The 19344-nt window shown below is 41.7% G+C and overlaps 2 protein-coding genes across 20 annotated transcripts in view; one reads left to right on the top strand and one right to left on the bottom strand.

Annotated features, from left to right (window-relative positions):
• Window positions 1-7731: 7731 nt before the first annotated feature.
• On the top strand, window positions 7732-17310 carry LOC104020792 (general transcription factor IIE subunit 1). Of its 2 annotated transcripts, none has more exons than XM_087735527.1 (5): window positions 7732-8116; window positions 12611-13090; window positions 14445-14646; window positions 15177-15403; window positions 15809-17310. In XM_087735527.1, the coding sequence occupies exons 2-5, from the start codon at window positions 12643-12645 to the stop codon at window positions 16198-16200; spliced, it is 1269 nt and encodes a 422-aa protein (XP_087591653.1). In that variant the 5' UTR covers window positions 7732-8116; window positions 12611-12642; the 3' UTR covers window positions 16201-17310. The 2 variants fall into 2 exon arrangements, with proteins under 2 accessions (XP_087591653.1, XP_087591652.1); XM_087735526.1 differs by lacking the exon at window positions 7732-8116 and adding an exon at window positions 8710-9543.
• Window positions 17311-17866: 556 nt separating this feature from the next.
• The window catches only part of PCM1 (pericentriolar material 1), a 44950-nt gene continuing 43472 nt past the window's right edge, over window positions 17867-19344 (bottom strand). For all 18 annotated transcript variants that reach the window (XM_087736167.1, XM_087736168.1, XM_087736165.1 and 15 more), the window contains one exon: window positions 17867-19103. In XM_087736167.1, the coding sequence (XP_087592293.1) occupies window positions 19078-19103 (26 nt within the window). In that variant the 3' untranslated portion in view covers window positions 17867-19077. The remainder of the gene's footprint in view (window positions 19104-19344) is intronic.

The raw sequence follows: 19344 nt of genomic DNA, 5'->3' as shown, positions 1-19344 counted from the left end.
TTTCTTTGACCAAAGTACACATACACTGATTTCATACCTCCGTGGAAGTCACTATGGATGTTACATATCGCATGGCAGAAAGAACATTCGCTTCCAAATAGACTGATTTTAACAGTGTGTGAAAAACTGATTTCTTTCTTTAATTGGCAGTTAAAGCTATTACTGTAATGGGTAATAGGGGTTGGGTTGTTTGGGGGGATTTTGGTTGATGATTGGTTGGTTTTTTGAAAACGGGGGAGGGAAGCCAAGTCAGACTGCACCATTGGGTGGAATTCAAATTAAGAAAATAAAGGTCCTTTAGAAATAGAAGTACAGGCACCCTGATATCCTAGGAAGCAGCCAATGTAGAAGGCAGTATTTTTATCTATGTCACTGGCTGCATTGCTGGGACTGGTTTCCAGTCAAACGCTTTGTTTTCTAACACACGCCCAAAGAGAAGACACGGGAGGGTAGGCTTAGGGGCTGGTATACATGGTGGTTCACTTGTAATCTTTTCTTAAGCACCCTAGGAAAGAGGTGCTATTCATATTCCCATTGAGCCACGACTTTCAAGTTGCCACTGGTGTAAGGGAAGTGTTTGCTGTCTCTTTGGTATCTACAGAGACGGTATTGCGTAAGGCGTACTAACTAAAACCTGCGAGTTCGCGACATCCGGTCACAATGGGATTCTTGATAGCCAGGGCATGCAGAACAGTATTAGTGTAGTGCAGAAGTTCAGAACAGAGGATATGACAGTTTTCTGTTGCAAACAGTAAAGGCTACTATGAGAGGTTTTTTTTTTTTTTTAATATTTGAAAATTTAAAACTAAGAAGTCTACAGGAGGGGAAACAAGTTATTGCCCATAAATCTGAGACGCAAAATCAACTTTCATCCACGTATGGCTGGCTAAGTTTTATTTAGAGTTCCTTCCTTTTGTAAAAGAAGTATTAAAAGATAACCTTTAATCACCCCTTGTTTCAGTAACTAGGTTACCAGCTTACAGCAAGCTATAACAGCTCTCCCTCCATCAACACTGGAAGAAGCAGGGACAAAAGGAATGCTATTTGCCAAATAACTGTAGCAGCTGATAAAGAAAGCTGGCTTCTGGTTGAAGAAAAGGATATTCTAGGCCTTAGAACAATGCCTGCAGTAGCACAGCAAGAAGCAATTCAAAGGGGTGTAAAGCACTGACGCATTCAGAGCGCGCAGACATCAGCATCCCACTATTTAAACTGACGTTATAAAAGGGCTAGTCTAGTTGTACATTTAGGGTTTTTTGAACTGAAGTATGCAAGCAGAAGCATGTACTACCAGAGTCCATTTTTAATCTCAGTCATGAATAGTGATCCTCTGTATACCAAAATCAACATAGCAGCGTGATTTAGAGTAGGGAAAAATAGTGCGAAATGCAGCTTCTGGGACATTTGGTTAACATGAAACGGTTAAACCAAGTCAAATGTTACAGTGCGTTCGGTGAAGGGCACATCATATACTGCTGAGTTTGCACCTTAATCTGGTAGGAGGTTGTTCAGATTTATTTGGAATTAGTTGCATAACGGCCATAATCGAATTATTTTGTCATTTAAAAATAACTAGTAAGTTTACTTGCTTAATTAGTCCTGTTCCACTTTAGCTTATGTGGAGCAAGGCGATGGAGACTATGTACAGTCATTAACTAATGAGCTTCGGTATGTCCCTTGTGCAAGACAATCCACATTTCCACACTGGAAATTGCTTTACAATTGCAAAAGCACAGCTAAATCCCATGGAGGTCTGTCCAGGGCCCGAATGCCTATGCCTGCAGTTGACTAAAATAAAGCTCTTTAAACACAAAAACCCCAACAACTATGTCTTACTGCGTCTGCCTTAATATAGAAAAAGTGATGAATGTGATTTAATTGCTTATTGATTTAACCTTCCTCAACTCTGAAAGCACTTGTTATGAAGGTTTGCTCAAGCCAGACAAAAAGTTTAATTTGCTCTTGTTACAGATAGAGACGTTTATTTTTAACATCAGTTTACTGACTCCCCCCCCCTGCTGCTGCTGCCCTGGGCATTGCAATGGAAGCTAAGGCCATTTCTCTGAAGAAATGGATACAACTACTTGCAACTTTGGGACTTAATTTAGCTTTTTTTTTTTTAAACAGAAAGACACACAGACCGAAGATGGGTATGTTTCTTCATATTCACTTGCTGTACATGTAGTTGAGGTACCTCATAAACACCGAGAGGGTGGTCTGAATTTTTTTTTTAGATTTTGTTTTTTCCCCAGGGCAAGTAAGCAGCCATATGTATTTTCTCTTTAAATAAGAGATTTACACAGCTTTCCTAGTTCTGTTGTGAAAAATCATCAAATGGTTGCAAAAATAAATATATGTGTAAGCAACAAGACAAACGTACTTTTTTATTATTACTGAATAGTCTAGTTCTATGAAGAACAGCTTCAGTAGTTTAGCGTCCAGAAGATTTTTACTGTTAATGTAAATACAAGTTTATTCTGAACTTGATTAAGTAAGGCGTTACAGGAAAGACAAAGCATTTGTTTGGGCGCTGGCATTTAAATGCAAAAAATGTCAGTTTGCCAAGAAAATTTTACACCTCTCCAACTTAAGAAACCCATGCAGTGACGCCCCATACCACTTCAGAGGAAGGAGGAATGGCATCTCCCATGTCAAAAAGCAAAACGTTGGCAGCTAGCGAGGGCAGGAGGATCCAGGAAAGGAACTTGGTTCTATCAAAATCAAGCAGTAGTTTTGGGACACGCATGCAGGCGAGTTTGCATTAGAGTCAGTTACAAGTTAAGGCTTTGCTTAGAAGCAGAACTCCAAAGCAGCGCCCACAGACGTCCTGGAAGGTATCTGCAAGGAGAGCAGCAAGAGTAAATAGAAGACTTGAGCTGGCGCGAGCAGGCACGATGGACCACGGACTGATGGGGAGCAGCTGAGAGCTTTAGGCAGGCACCACAACTAACAACAAAACGCTCCTCCCTCCCAGCACAAACACCCGTCCCGCCTTCACACGGCCAGCTCTTTGGGCTACTGGTGGAAGCAGAAAGAAAGAAATGCGAACAAAAAGCTCAAAAGTTTGGATTTCACCTTAGTGGCAACAGCAGGCAGATGACCTGCTTATGCCACGGATCAGCAGACGGACCCTCTTCTGCTTTGGGAGGACCAGAAGTGTTGGTGAGAAAGGCACACCCAAGCTCTCCAAGCAGCAAAACCTCTCATGCTTTGCACCAGAAGAACAAGATGAGCCAGAAAGAATAATGCTCAGTCAAAGCGGCGGCAGAAACTGCAATTTGCCTTGGGAAGAAATCTCCAGATATTTATGCATTTTATAAGCAGCTGCTTTTGACTGTTAAAGGAGTCTGGAAACACGACATACCCATTGGCCAAACACTGTGATCAAGAAGCAAGCAGACCATGCAGTTGTTCCCTACCAGCTTTTCAGAGCATCATAAGTTGTGGTATCAAAGATTTTGAAGTTTTTTTGTAGCTCAGCCTGCTCCCACACTCTGTTATGTAGAAGAGAGGACAATAATTATGAAGGAGTTGTTAGGCTGTTTACCTACTGAGAAGCACTGTACTCGGGACACTTTCTGATCTACAGTGAATCAGCTCTGAATTATATTAATTGTTTATGGGACAACCTCTCTCAGCCTAATTTGTTTTGCAAAGTTTGTTCTCCTAGCTCAAGGGTTATGCATGAACAATAGAAGAATCCTAGTAGTGAGGCTGCCTCTGTCGGGTATTTTATACTTAAGGTAACTCCAGTCATAAATTTTGCTTAAGGTTTTCCACTGTTAGTCTTGTCTTTCTTTTAATCTTGCTAAGCTTTCTCTATTAGGCAGATACCCAATGTAGGAAAAAATTCATCCCTAGACTTTTCCCTCCTTATATATTTCAATGAAAATCATTCATCTCTGAGAAAGACAAAAAACATATTTTTTTTGTCTATAGTAAAAAAAAAAAGAATAGATTACGAGCACTGAGTTGTAGCAAAGTGCTTTGTTTTTAAAGTGGAACTTTAATTCAGGTATCTGGAGGTGTTTGTCTCGGGCTACACCCACCATCTGAATTACACGAGTATTTAAACCTTTGAGTAGTTACATATAATTTGCATCAACTTAGTTCCCAAAATGCTACATCTGCATTCCTGCAAGAGGCGTCCATGCACCATCCCCTGAGAGCTGGAAAGAGTTCTGTTAAGATAGCCACGTCCAGCTGCGGAAGGTGTGCCTTCTGCATGAACCAGGTGGGAGAAAGAAGTAGAAGGGACTGGGATGGAGAGGGGGAAACAGGGAAAAAAAAAAAAAAAAAAAGAGAGGAGAGGAGCAGGAGCCACAGCGTCAGGAGATGTCAGAGGAAAGAGAAGTAAAACAGAATAGGAAGACAGCTGAGAGTGGCAGGCTATGAAGACCTAGCAACTGCAGAATCTGCCTCTACTGACCCCGGGACTCCCTGAATTAAGCATTCCTTCGCTGTCACCTGAAACCCCAACCAAAACGTGCCTCCTCACCCGCAGCAGCCTGTGTGGTTACTAACTGCTGGTACCACATTTCTTTCAAATTATTCTGAGGGACAGTAGATCTAAACTGATCCTCTAAGTAAAAACCACTGGAATTAAAAATACGTATTATCCCAAGCAACCATTCTTTACATTTAAAAGCAAGAGAAGTTACATTAAAAGTATACTAAAGCTGTGAAGCGTCGAGAAGCCAACAAGCTTAGCAGCCGCTCATTCCCCTTCCTTTTTGGATGGGATACAGTCTCTTCGTATGATTCCAAAACTCCTTTTACAGAGATCCCTCGTTTCACTGATTGCACACGACAGGCTGCGTTCCTGTGATGAATGAGGGTGGCATAATAAAGGAGAACGGCTTCTGCTTTGTTCCAGCTTTCAAGCCAGTAAGTAAGATAAAGCCTTGCAAGAGACAAGGATGGTGTTCCAGACTAGGCAGGTGTTCCAGACCGGTACCTACTGGGACAACTGAATTCTCTCCCCATCTCTGCCAGGTGCTGCACAGGCAACCCAGCAGGTTGTGTTGTTGGCAAGTTCCCTACCCGCGATAGCAATGCTCGTGTTTTGGAAGTACTAATCACAACTGCAATCAAGATGGAGGGAGCTATCCTGCAATCACATAAAGTACCGTAAAAAGCATCCTATTTTTTTACATCTCAGTTCAGGTTCTCAAAATTATCTGGCAATTGGTTTCAAATTCTGTACCTCAGAGCTGCATATGTAACACAGGCACGATATCCTCTATCTTTCTAGATACCGGGAAGATTACAACGTAAACTAATCCGAAAAGAGGTCTAAAGCCCTCAAACAAAGTTGATTTAGTTTGATATCCCCGTGCCCTCAAGGATCACAGAATTAGGTGATACAGGGAGAGCACCATAGGAAAACTGGTAAGAAAACGAATCATCTCAATGCGAGGTTTGGATGATTCACAAACCAAGCAGGGCTCAGGGCGACACACCGAGTTCTGAACATTAACACCCCTGCGAAAGGGCCAGCATGGGGAAAACGAGGAGAGATGGGATTGTGCGATTAAGAGCCCTGCGCGTACAGGGGAGCAGGTCACATACGGGCACTTACTGTGATCCTGGTTTTTTTCTTATTTTGCAGTGCTTGAATGTACAAGCTAGACAGCTAGAGATTTTAAACTGAGGGCTGGGTATCAGTTGGTGTGGAGAATATAAGATACAGCAGAACGTAGCTTCTACGTGCCTGTCCGGAGAAAGGCAGAACAGCAGATGTTGGGCCTGGAGAGGACAATAAAGGAATTTATAACAGCTGCCATTTGCCCGAGGTGCACGTCACAACCTCCCACCAGGCCATCTGCACCAACCTCTGCTCTGCCAACAGGTAAAACATGCTGCATTTGCTCTGTGAGGATCTTAATTATACCTTTGCCCCCCAAAGCAGCAACCCACTAATTTTCTCCTTCAACCTCTAATCAGACTGTATATTTATTTCTCCCACCCGAGACTGCTCAGTGGATTATCTGCCTCCTTTTCATCAAGGAGCCTGCGAGTGCACCACGTGCCCATAGCGTTCGAGATAAATGTCCCAGCCACTGAAATAATGGGTTTGAAACGAAGCCAGGTGACTTTGCCCATCCCCACCTCAAGCTCCAGCTTTCAATAACGTCCCTGTTACACAACATTGCAACAACATACCGACACGAATCCTGCTTCCCACGGCCCTCGGTGCCAGGGCTACCCGCAGTCAGAAACACCTGCTCAAACCACACTTACTTCCTTTTTTTTTTTTTTTTTTTTTCTGCTTTCGATTTGCACTCCTGCTCTGAGCGTGCAGGACAAAGGCAGCACAGCACGAGCCTGTACAGAATTGCCTCCCAGCCACCAAACAGGCAGGCACCTGGCTGAGCAGTACCTTTGCTACATGGAGATTTACCTCTGCTACCTGGAGGTTAACTGTCTTTACCAAACCACCCTGGTGTTGTCAGCCACAGTGCGCACAGATGCTTGTGATTTTCCATTTCTGAAAGCTGCGATACCAGCCAGACCATCACTCTCCTTAGTTTAGAAAGCTGTTTCGTGTTTTCTTGTGATCTGGTTCCACACCTCCACACGCAGGCTGAGGACTGTCACGTGAATAACAGCGCTGAGGCTACACAGCACCTTCCCTGTGCAAAACACGCGGCGAGGAAACCCACAGGTATTATTCATTGGAAACATTTCCCACAGACTAAACCCAACAGGTACCAGCAAGTAGTCTTGCTCTTTTGCATTTTCTAGTTTAACGCAACAAGAGGAGCGTACTCAAGAACCACTATATGGAATGAGGTATATCAGCTTAATTTTACCTGTGTGAACATTTTAAATTTGCAGTTGAAGGTTTATGCCAATTATACTTCTCAGTTGTGGGTATCTGCCAAATAGCTTCTTATTTAATGGAACAAAAAAGAGTAGTAGCAGGGTTTTTCCCAGCATAAGGCACGAAAACAATCCCTGCTGCTATAAATCATGAGCAAGAGCAGAGTTAATCTCAGGGATTTTTTTATAGTCACCTGTTCCTGCGGTTTCTAAACTGCAGTCTCAAATCTTTTAAGTATTTTGAAATCTAAATTCTTGCTACAGCTACTAAAACATGAGGTTTGCTTTCTGGTATTGAATATTTCTCAGAGGCACTACCTTCTGTAGTGGCATTTACAGATGCTGATCCCACAACCTGTCCTATGCAGGCAAGCTCCCACACCTTTGGGGCTCTCTTACCGGACCCGTGTGCCAGGTAAGTTGGGAAGTCAAGAGTTCCAGCAACAAACGGCAGTAACGAAAGCGCAATACATGCTGCGACACGTACCAAGAGGACCTAAGTCACATCACTACAAAACACCAGCCTCCACTGTGCATATATAAAAAAACACGTGAAAGACACATGGATTTGAGACGGAATACAGTCATTGCAATCCTAAGAGTTCAGCATTTTAACCCTGGACTGTACAGTGTCTGGCAACCTGATTTTAATGGTGTTTTTGAACACAGATGATTAACCCATAAAAAGAAATAATAGTATTCATAACTTTATCTTCTAGAGAAATACAATGAAAAATTGCTTTCTGTTTCTTTTCAAAAACATAAACCACCTAAAAAGATCAGTAAGTAAAACCACAAAAACTAGTAAACATATTAATTCCAGCTTTTTTCTTTGCAAGATCCTCAAGCTTCCACGTTTGTTTGGTTATGAAAGCTTCTAAACACAAATTATATAAATTACCTATACTAAATATTTGGTTTGCAACAACAACAACAGAGTTAGTTAATTATTATGTTACTTTTAGTCTTCTAAAGTCATGCTAATGGGAACACTAATCAAAGATTGCAATCACATTTTCAGTCTTTGCCTGTTGTAGGTGGATTTCATTGAGCAATAAGATTTATAACTTTATCGTGATGCAATGTGTATAAGGCTGAATTCATTCAGTTGCTAATGAAATGTGATTTGGGACTCTCTTGCTCCAGCTGGGTGATAATTAGGGCTTATCCCAGATAGGTCTAGGAAAAGGCTGGGAAATACTTAAGCTTGTTTTGCAGTTACTTGAAGCTTTTAGGAAAGGAGCAATTCTTCTACAATATCAGCCTGAAGAGTTCTGCCTATACAAGAGAGGTAATGATAAGGTTTTTAATCTATTTGCAAATGATATGATTATATTAAGTCTGACAAAAGACTACTTTAATAAATCTTTCTGGTTTGGTGTCTTTTAAAGTGCAAGATGGGTAGTTTGCCTTCTCAGGCAGCTCAAGTAAAATGTTAATTAAGCAACTGGCTTCAGAGAAACCTTGCAGAACTTGCTCTATATGATGCCTGTTAACTTGAAATTCTGCTTTTGATAGTTGCCTGCCTACACAACAAGCAACTCTGTGTAGGGTTCCCAAAGCAAAAAGAGGATCCTAAAAGTAGTTCCTGCTTATGGGGAAACCAAAGCATTGCATTTCTCTCTCCTTGATGAAGATTATAATGGCTCCACATTAACTATAAGCAGAAAGGCCTCTCAGGCATTTAAGTTACTAAATAACCCTAAAAATAATCAATGTAATAAGAAGGTAGCCCCCACCCTCATAAAAATAAGTACTTTAAAAGCAGCTAATGTTAGAAGCTAGACTATGACTTGTAAGATACCTTGTCCATACATGCTATCAGCCAGAAAAAAAAGAAAACAAACAAACAAACAAACCTACATGAGTAGCAAAATACCTGTCTCCTTAACACAAATGGTAGCTCAGCTGCAGAGCAGATTCCTGTTTAAAGCCCTTCTCTTTCTGCAGGGAGCTGCTCCTCTTCCTCCTCCTTTCCTTGATAAGGGTGGTCTCAGGGTCCTCTTAAAGGAGAACTGCTGCCTGTGAACTGAAAACTATGTAACAGCTTTTAAAAATCAGTAGTTTTCTTGAATCGTGAGACTTCAGATTTGGCAATTAGAAGCTGGAGAGATTTTTCAAAATGGACTGGAAAAATACAACCTCAAATATACCAAAGCACTGTAGAGAAAGCTCGCCCCCCAATTTTGATTTTATGTAGTTTTTACAATAAAATACATAAAGTTTTGGTTCTTCTGCAGCTTAAAGGAACACTTCTAGAGGGGTGTATTTTCCATGAATGTTCTTTATTCGGGGCAAATTCAGGCATTTTCGTGAAAGCAAGCCATTTTCTTTTACATTGAATCAAAGCTTTGCATACCTAAATTTCTGCTGCAAATGGATGGTGGGTTCTATGGATTTGGTGTTGAAAAAAGCTTCTCGCTCTTCTCCCAGTATATGTTCATGGTATTTACACTATGTGTGTATGTATGGGGGGGGGTTCCCTTGCATGGGTGTGGTGGTTTTTTTGTGGGTGCTTTTTGGGTGTGGGTTTTTGGTGGTTTTTTTCTTTTTTTCTTTCCCTGAGTAGCTTTACATGGTTGTAAGACTCTGGACCTGAAGAGCTTCTGCCATCAAGGTACTTGGGAGCACTTCAGCGCAGTCCAGACTTCCTAGCCCTTCAGAGTACTGCTTGCTTTATGCAAGTCTGGGAGAAGGAGTCATCCAGAGAACTGATAGGTCAGCAAACCTCAAGCTTACAGTTCAGGTCCTGCTTCTTCCTTAAGTTATCTACTTATCACACTCCCTTTGAAATTATTTCATTCTCTATTTGACTTAGGGTAAGAAAAAACAGTCAGGAGACCTGCTCCTAATAAAAGTCCTTTAAGTGTCAGGGTTCGGCCCCCATGAGCCAAGGACTAGATGCAGAAGTAGTTTTGTTCTTTTTTTAATAGTGCCACAATCCAGCTGGCATTCGTATGAAACTCATGCACACAGAGGGCACCTGAGCTCTTTCTGAGATGCTAGCCCAGAGCGATGCACGTGACTGGTACCATATCCCATAGAGATGCTGGGGCTGCTCCTAGCACTCCTCAGTGGGGCTGGACCGGGTTAGAGAAATACGTGATGGCTGCTTTCCTTTGGGCCTGTACCAGAGGCTACAGTGCCTCCCTTCTGTGGGCTACTTATCCACAGCGTAGATGGACAAGGCTCAGTGCTCTGCAGAGCCTGAGGAGACTCGAAGCCATGCTGCTGATCTCTGGAGCTGGGGCTGGCTGAGGACACTGTCCATCCTTCCCTCCTGCTGAGTATAAGCCACTGCACAGAAACAAATTCCAAGTTTGTGAGGCCAGAAAGAGGAAGCAAGATGATTCTTTAGCGCAAGTTAGTGTATTTTTCTGTGGAAGAAGTCTGTTGTTTGTCTGTGCTCCAGAAATCTTGTGGTTTATGCTCAGGTGCCCCTGGGGCTAAAACACTGGAGAGTAGGTGTGGGAATCCAGCCCATAGCCCTCGGTCAAAAGCAGTAAATCTAAGCTGTCCTGCATGCTGGTTGCTTCTCTGCTGTCTGAAGCTTCTTGGGTATTTGATAGATATAGATAGTCTCCTCTGCATGCTCTTATCCTGACTTCAAAGGAAAGCCTACTCAGCTCTCAGAGCAAAGAGCCCTTGCTGCAGATGGGGAAAGGAAAACTGCCTGCTGGCTGCAACTGGGGCATGAACATGGTCGCGTGGCTCACGGATAGCCACCGTGCCACGAACTTGTTATCCAATAGGTCTGCATATGGTTTTATCTGGCAGAAAATGCACTGGCAGCTTGAGGTAGCTCATCCATCCAGGAAAGAGGTGGAGATGGGATTGCAGTCAAAAAGATTTTATTAAACATTTATTCTCTTTTCAGCAGATGGAGTTCCTGACTTTTGGCTAGAGCATGCCCCTCTCCCACCACATCCACAGGCATGTGCACAGACAGCGTGTCTACGCTTGCTAGGGTTTGACTGGCAGCAAGAACAGGATTTAGCTTCTGAGAGACTTTGTTGAACACAAGCTCCAGGTCCTGTGCTTTCCTGCCTGGGGAAGGGAATATTGTCTGTCTAGTCAGGCGATGAGCTACGCTGCCCTGCTAACACATGCCAGTCAGGAGCACTGCTTAGTTAAGCCTCTTTTGAGAATGAGGGCAAAGGAGAAGTGAAAGAATAATAATAATAAAAAAAATTGCTTCTTCCTCCAAGCTTTTGTGAAAAATCATAGAAATACTCTTCTTACAGTCAGAGGAGGACTGTCAGGGAACTGACTGACATTCCCAAAGCTTCTCTCCTTGCTGTGGTTAAATTTAACCCTCTTGGAACAAAAGAGTTTAGGTTGGACAGGACCTCGGGAGGTTGTCTGGTCCAACCCTTGCTCATGGCACAACTAACCTCAAAGCAAGGTTGGGTTGCTCAGCCTCCTATCCACTTAAAGTAGAGAGACTCGACCTCCTCCCTGGGCAGCCTATTCCAGTGTTCCCCCACTCTTCCTGTGGGACATCTAGGTCAGTGTGGTGCTATTGCCTTCAGGGTTTCCAGCCTCAGACCAGCAGGTTTACATTTGGTTTAGGCTAACCAAAAGGCAGTGCTTCCCCTGTGAGATGCAGATTTAATTACAGCTCAACTACTAGGCTACTGCACACAGGTTTTGGTTGTTTAACTAGGATTTCTGATGAAGGTCACCTGGAAGCTCTATGTAGCAATATGCAATCACCTGGGCTTGAGCAAGGTGCCCCTCCGCAGTGGGTGCCAATGCACCATGTCGTAACATGCCACCCCACCACCCGCCCACCTTCTGATCCAGTGGCTACACCAGCACTATTTGGCTGCACGTGGCATGGCTTTCTGCAAAGCAATCTGGCCAGAGGATGTGGCATCAAATATTACTGTAGGATTTTAACATGCCTCAAAGAAAGGAATCGGGATGTGGCTTTACTGAAACATACCTCAATCTTTTTCTTCTCCTGCCACTGCTTACAAATAAGAAACAGGACAGTTGGACTGATTAAAATTAGTTACATTCTAGTTAATGGATTAGGAATTCATTGTTGCCAGAAGCCCTATTTCTACAGGGGAGAAGAGTACTAAGGAGGAAAATGTTCTGCTGCAAATGTTCCCTGGTGATTTAGCGTGGTGGAACAAGCAGGCACAGCCCCAAACACCCTGTGCTGAGTGAGGACAGCACCGGACAAGATGGAGCACCCTGTGCCCCAGCTTTGCTAGGCCTTTGTCTGACCGCAGCAGCCAGCAGAAAAATCACAAAGAGCAAGCTAAAAGGTGCTCAAACACCTCTTGTGGCTTTGCCACAAAGGGAGATAGAGGCTCATCTATTTCATATATTGTTATGAATTAAGCTTAATATTTCTTGCCCAGCTTGTGTCCTGAGCTTTACTTTTGAAGGCATATAGTCTTCACTTCAGGTCTTCCTTGGCTGGCTGTGAATGAAAACAGATACTTCAGGCAGACCTAGACATGCAAGTTAACTCTGCTGTCCTCTGTAAAGAGGATTATTATGAACTTTCTGTAACCCATTTTCCTAGATACCTTCTGTGGGTATTTACACAAGAGGACATGAATGTTTCAGGTGTAGTCATCGTACCTGAAGATTAGGTAATCGTTGATACCTATCAATACCTTCCCCATCCCCAGGTGCAGGTTAAGGATTTTACATTATTCAGTGAAGACTTGCGGAAGTGCAGCACGGCAAATGACCTGCTTTATACCTGCCTGTGAGCTCTAAGAAAGGTTCACCACAGCTCACCTCCCTTCTCTTTGCTGTACAGCACTTCTCTTTCTGACAGTGGTTCGGCTCCTGATGGAAGAGCAAAACGTTATCACAGAGGTCCCGGCAGCCCTAAAGCGCCTGGCCAAATATATAGTGCGTGGTTTCTATGGAGTAGAGTACTCCCTGGCCCTTGATGTACTGATCCGCTACCCCTGTGTGAAAGAGGATGACTTGTTACAGTTGCTCAAGTATGAACGTAAACAACTGCGTACTATCCTCAACACGCTCAAGGCAGACAAATTTGTGAAGCTGCGTATGCGAGTTGAAACAGGGCCTAACGGGAAGAGCACAAGGCACAATTACTATTACATCAATTACAAGGTGCTGGTGGATGTGATAAAGTACAAACTGGATCACATACGCCGGAAAATAGAAGCGGATGAGCGGGATTCAACTACCAGGTCCTCTTTTAAATGTCCATCTTGCTCCAGCACTTACACAGACCTGGAAGTCAATCAGCTCTTTGATGTATTTACAGGTAAGTTGCCTATTTGCTCTTATCTTAAAGAATAACTCTGATTGATAGCACAAAATTGGCTCCTGTGCGAACTTTGCAATAAAAGCATGTTTGCTAGGATATACTTCTTGTTTGCTGGTGGACAAGGGCCTGGGACAGAAGAAGCTGGGAGGTGAGGGTAAGAGAAAAAGCTGTCTCTATAGAACAGGCCAAGCAAGAGGAAGAATAATCTTGAATATAGGAGCTAGGGTTGGGAACCAGCTTCAGGCCTCAGTTTTGCTACAAACGCTTAGCTCTCTTTAAGATTACTCATCCAAGTCTTGTGAGTCCCACTTCCTCATATGGAAGTGAGAATAGAGTACTCCTTTTACCCTGTTTTGAATTTGTTAGTTAATCTATTTGTGTATTCAATTCTTCTGATGGAAGAATTGGACAAGATGGATAAAGCCGTTTGCAGCCACTTACTGTAACAAGCATATTGCAGCTCAGCAGCAGAAGAGAGGCATTCTGTCACTCCTGTGCTGGAAACAGGGATGTCCAGGCTCCTCCCAGGGCACCACGACACATCCACAGCAGAAGTGGCATCAGAGCTTGCAGGTTTCTCTTCTCTATAAATCAAAATAACTAAATAGAGAGTACTCTTTCAAAATCAGTTAAAATGACATCATATTGCAACACATTACTCTAAGCGCAGCTACTGCGTTAACATCTGGCTCATGGTGCCTGCAAAGGATGCCAGAGCCAGTGAGAATAAACTTTATGTGACTAACTTGAAATATCAGAGGTGAAGTTAGTGTACTGGCAGTTAGCAAAAATCACCCCTTGTTCTAAATGGAGGGACTTTGTCAAGTTACTGAAAGTGCAAACCTTGAGGCCGGTGTGATATTTTGATAGAATATGCTTTGGTTTTGGTTTGGTCTTTTTTGCCTAAGACATAGATATAGGTTTTTAGCATATGCTTTGACTCTAAATGAGTCTTTTTGAACTTTAGAACTCTGCACAACTAAAACCAGATGCTATTTATGTTTGCAAATATCTTTTTTCCCTACATTATGAAATAAGAAAAAGATGAGATCAGAGCAGAAAAAAAACAAACTTTACTATCTGATGATATTCCATGCCTAGCCAACTTAACTTTTTCCCCCCAATATAGACATTTGTCTCTTGCATAGCAAGTGTGTGAATATCAGTCCTTCTCAAAAAAAAAAAAAAAAAAAAAGGCTTGCCATTTAACTTGAGTTCCCCTAGTTAATGTCAACAAGTGGATGAAGTTCAGTGAAGTCATAATTGTCCAGGCCGTGGATTTCTTAACAAGGTGCCACTGATCTTTTGCATCCTACGAACATGAGAATTTCCAATTTGGATAATGTTGCAGAGACTTTCCGCTGCACTTACTGCAACACTGAAGTAGAGGAAGATGCCTCAGCGCTCCCTAAGCGTGACGCCCGAACCCTGCTAGCAAAATTCAATGAGCAGATTGAACCTATCTTTGTGCTACTGCGTGAAACCGAAGATATTCTTCTGCCATATGACTTGCTGGAGCCTCAGCCAACAGAAATACCAGAATTATCAGAAAGGTATAAACATAACCCTAGAACTTCTGATCAATACAAAACCCCCCAACAACTTCCCAGTTGTAAAATCTTTGAAATACTGAACTTGCAGCCAACTTTCTACTCCATTCTGCTTTGTTCAGTACTGTCAGCTGCTTAATGAAGAAGCCTGTAATAGCTAAGGCATTCTAAATTATTGCTATGCATTCATAGTTTTATTTTTGTTACCTTTTTTATTTTAAGAAGTAATTCATTGTCCAGACTTCTCCTTCAGCTAATGTTCATAGCCCTTTCTGTGAGGAAGTAACGTTTCTCTGTTGGCGTGCTTCATCCAGAGATGCGCTACTGAAGAGACCATGCAAAAATCAATGGTTCAGAATCACTTGCCTCTGAGATGAGGTAATGGGGAATGAAAATTGTTTTAATGTAGAGCACTTGTTAAAGCTAGCCTGCTGACAAAACATGCTTCTTTGTCTTCTTTTTTTTTTTTGAATGGGAATGGGGGGGTTCTTGCTTGAATTTAACCTGTCCAAAATGGGTGACACTTCATTCAGCTATGATCAGAAGGTGGGTTCAAGTGTGCTGGAATCCCGCAGCCGACCTGAAAAATGGGCCAACAGAAGTTCCTCCTCTGGCAATATGTACACCCAAAACTTAGTTATTGATGTCCAAGACTCTGAGCCCAAGAAGAAAACAAGAGAAAAAGCAACTAAAGAGCAACCTGTCTGGATGTCACAAAGCACCGTGGAAGGAGCAACAACAGCCACCAACAATAGTGTTGGTAAGTTTTAAGCATTGGTAAATACTTAACTTCAGCAGCTTTACTGCATTTAAATATAGTTTTCCTATTGAAAATGTAGTGAGCTTGGTTTAGAAGATAGAGTAATGCTTCAGTTCTGCACCAGTGACTATCACATCTTAGTTTCTGAAAACTAGTCTTTAGACTGACTTTGGTAGTATTCCTTAAGCCAGAGGTCAGGTACCAGGTCCTGAAATTTTTGGCTCCAAGTGTGCAGTAACATTAGTGCTAATCTTTAAAGCGGAAAGCTCTTGGAAATGCCTGCACTTTCAAGAGAATTCTAAAGTGTGGGTAAAAAAGATCCAGAGTAGAAAAAAATCACTTATGTAGGATGCCTGTGGTAACTGTAAACTATTGACACTTCTAACATTTAGTATTGTGTATTAGGAGTAAATGCTTCTGAAGAAACTGAAGAAAGTGTTAAAGAAACTGTCACTGATAATGAAATCATCAAGACTCTCCTGATCCATGAATCCAAATCATCATCTAGCACAGACCAGGCTCCTGTTGTCAAAAGCAAACTACCCGAATCAGGCAGTGATACTAGTGAGTCTGAAGAAGATGCCAAGTGCTCAAGAGCAAGAATGAAAGTAGCAGGCAGCAACTTTGAACAAGAGCAGGAACAGGAAATGCAAGGTCCTATTTTAATGGTAGCCGGTCAGCCTCATCCATATGGCGAAGTCAGTGAAAATCCAGAGCTTGTGTCTCTTATGACAAATGAAGAGAGAGCAGCTTATATAAAAGTAGGACAAGAAATGTTCCAGTCTGTCTTTGAATAAATACTACTGTGTGAATATGCAAGCCTGTATAGAATGGGTGAGGGCTTCTTTTGAAGTAAGACAGTTTATGAGGTTTCACTTATGTTCTTCAAAGTTTACCACTGAAGGGTTAAGTTTCCTTTGAACTCCTTGCTGTTATGCAAGATAGTAATCCTGTAGTAGGTAACTACAGTTCAAAATACTAGCACTGCAGGAAAAGCAACCCAAAGTTACTATGGGTTTTCTATTGTCTTCATGCTTAGACTTTGTGAATGCTGTACCTAGTTTTGGAGTGGGAATCCTTTCAAGTTACAATGGGATATAATGATCTGAGTAAAATAAAGTTTCAAAAGCAATGTTGTAATCTATTGTAAGAAATCAACTATTCCACCTTCCTCCCAGAACTAGCAGATATTTCCAGTAGTGAAAGTGAGTCAAACTACACTGATTCGGTTTCACTCCATACCGCTGTGTTCTAGTGTTAGGTCATTCACTACACAACATTAACAGACAGGTCTTACACAGCAACATCCCTCTAAGGGAAGACCTGTTACTAAATTGTGTTAGTCATAGAAGGGAACTAGCTATGGCCTCTTAACTGATCATCGTAAAAATAATTATCTGAATTCTTTGTACTCATTGCTCTATGGAACTGTCTCTGAAAGGATGAACTGTGCAATGAATGGATATTGGACAGAACAATGTAACATTCAGTTAGGTCCAGATTGGTAAGGAAGGAAGCATGTATCAAGCAGATTTCTCGTTTGCACATTCTCCTGTAATCATTTTAAGCAAGATCTTCTCTACTACCATTGAAAAACACATTCTACTTGAACTGAACTATGTATGAGCAGAAGGACTGGCATTAAGAGTATAAGATATAGCTTAAATTCTTCAGCAATTTTACTACCTGAGCAATGGATAATGAAAGCAGACTACAAGGGCACAAACTGAAACACAGGAGGTTCCCTCTGACTGTTAGGAAACACTTTTTTACTGTAAGGGTGACTGAGCACTGGCACAGGTCGCCCAGGGAGGTTGTAGAGGCTCCCACGTTGGAGATTATCAAAAGCCTCCTAGGCAACCAGCTCTGCGTGGCCCTGCTTGACCAGGGGGTTTGGACAGGATGACTTCCAGCAGTCTCAACCTCAACCACTCTGTGATTCCCTGAAGAAAGGGTAGAGAAAAAGTAAGACAAGAAAACCATCCCCCCACCCTTTCAATGAACTGTTCATACACACTGTTCCAGGGCAAGAATTCAGGAATGGTGTGTGCTCATGATATTTGAGCTTAGAGTTTAATGATTTACCGCATAAATTAGATTTGTCTCAAATACGCACAAATCATCTTGGTCTACTTTATGAAAATGTCCTCTTTTAGGTCTACTGAATGATTCTTGTGTCAAGTTAGTGATTAAAAGCTTTCAGTTTGTTTCATTTTCACAGGTTTGCCTCTGTCACAACATCTTTCCTCGGTCCTCAAAATTTTAAACTTTTTTCCTGCATGCAGTATCACCATGAGTTTAAAGCCCGCGCAGTAACTAACCTGTCTTCAAACCTTTTAATATACTTTTGCCTTTACAATCATACCTCTCATCTCCCATCTGCCATTTCAAAATTCACTCATAAAACCTGGAGAGACTCAACACAAACTAAAAAAAAAAAAAAAAAAAAAGAAGAAATCACAGTGGAATTGCACTCTCATTTTATTTGAACTTCAGGCATATTTAGGCTTCACTGTTGCTTGCCTGTCTCCCACAGCATATAGCCATATTATTACTCTAACCCCAAACAGAAGACAATCCCAAATTTAAGATGACCACTGCTTTTTAACTACTTTGAGAAAAGCCTTGTCTTTAAGGTAAGCAGACCTCTATAATGCAGCAGATATGCTGAATAAGCTATTTCTAGCTCAATTTTATGACTTACTGTTATTAGCAACTCTGATCTGCAAGAGTAAAGAAAATTTTTGTTCTGGTTCAAGTTGTCTAATCTACTTTTCTACAATCCTAATTCTGCCTTTGCCACGAGACTTCATTAGGTGCTGACTTTAACTGGTTTTTTTAAACATTAACTTGAATTTCCTAAATTTCTTCCTTTCTACATGAACATTCTTCACAAAGTCAAATACTTCTACAGGCTTTCAACTGCAGTAATTTTAGTGTTACGTGTGAAAATACTAAAATTTTCAGATAGGTTTATCCCTTTGCACATTGAAAGTGCAGAACAGAACATGCAGAAAAATACAGATGGTTTCTGCAGTTAAGTACAAAACCAGAGTATTTACTTCACCTCAGATAAATGTGCTGATAGAAATAAATTCCACAGGCCCTGAACACAAACTTTTTTTTTTTCAGACCAGCTATACATAGGCTATAAAGGCAACATGTAAGTATGTACTGTGTCTATACCTCATATTTGTAGAGGATGGAGAAACTTAGCGGGACCAGAGTTTCTAGTCCCAGGAAAGTTAGCAGTGTTTCTCTGAAGAGGAGTAACAAACTGCTACAAGCATGCCAACACTTAAAGTCAGTTAACTTCCAACAACAAACTCTGCATACCACTTTGTAAGCCAGAGGAAAATTTTTCAAAAGACAATTTTACAGACAAGTCCAAACTTTATTTAAAACTACAATTTTAAAATGACTAAACGAGTCACAATAAAAAATAAGAAAAGATTAAGACAGAAAAAATACAGTGCAGCAAAACTGAATAGAAGAGGATTCAGTTCCAGCTGTTCAAACTGCCACAGGCAGAAGTTAGCATACCTATCCTAAGAGGCAGTGTGTCAAAAATTTTACATTTTTATACACTTCCAGAATTCTGGGAAATTAGTGCTGATCTTCCATATGCATTTGTATACATGGAGTTTATAAATGCAGATATCTTCAGGTTATTCTCATGCACTTTGAGCTCCAAAAGTTTCTGTAAAATAAAAGTATACTCATTATTGTCTAACAGCTACAAGGCATCAAACACAACTCTTGACCACATTTCAACTCCTTGTAAGTACCCATTAAAGGACCTCAATGAAATATTTCACCCTTACCTTTTTTCACAAGCATTTTGAGCCACAGCTAACTTGAACAGCTACAGCCATCCCCCATACACAGATGAAGAATGGCTTAGTTGCTAGCTACCAATTTTGTGTGGCATGGCATTCTTA

This window comes from Nipponia nippon, unplaced genomic scaffold, assembly GCF_047370975.1.
Source record: "Nipponia nippon isolate SJK-2023a ecotype South Korea unplaced genomic scaffold, ASM4737097v1 scaffold_6, whole genome shotgun sequence".
Classification (NCBI taxonomy): Eukaryota; Metazoa; Chordata; class Aves; order Pelecaniformes; family Threskiornithidae; genus Nipponia; species Nipponia nippon.
This window is presented reverse-complemented; position numbering and strand designations above follow the sequence as displayed.

Coding starts and splice junctions, on each gene's coding strand:
- LOC104020792 (XM_087735526.1), top strand. CDS start 9,504: ATGCAAGTCTGGGAGAAGGAGTCATCCAGAGAACTGATAG. Junction 14,647..15,176: donor ATACCAGAATTATCAGAAAG/GTATAAACATAA, acceptor CACTTCATTCAG/CTATGATCAGAAGGTGGGTT. Junction 15,404..15,808: donor AGCCACCAACAATAGTGTTG/GTAAGTTTTAAG, acceptor ATTGTGTATTAG/GAGTAAATGCTTCTGAAGAA.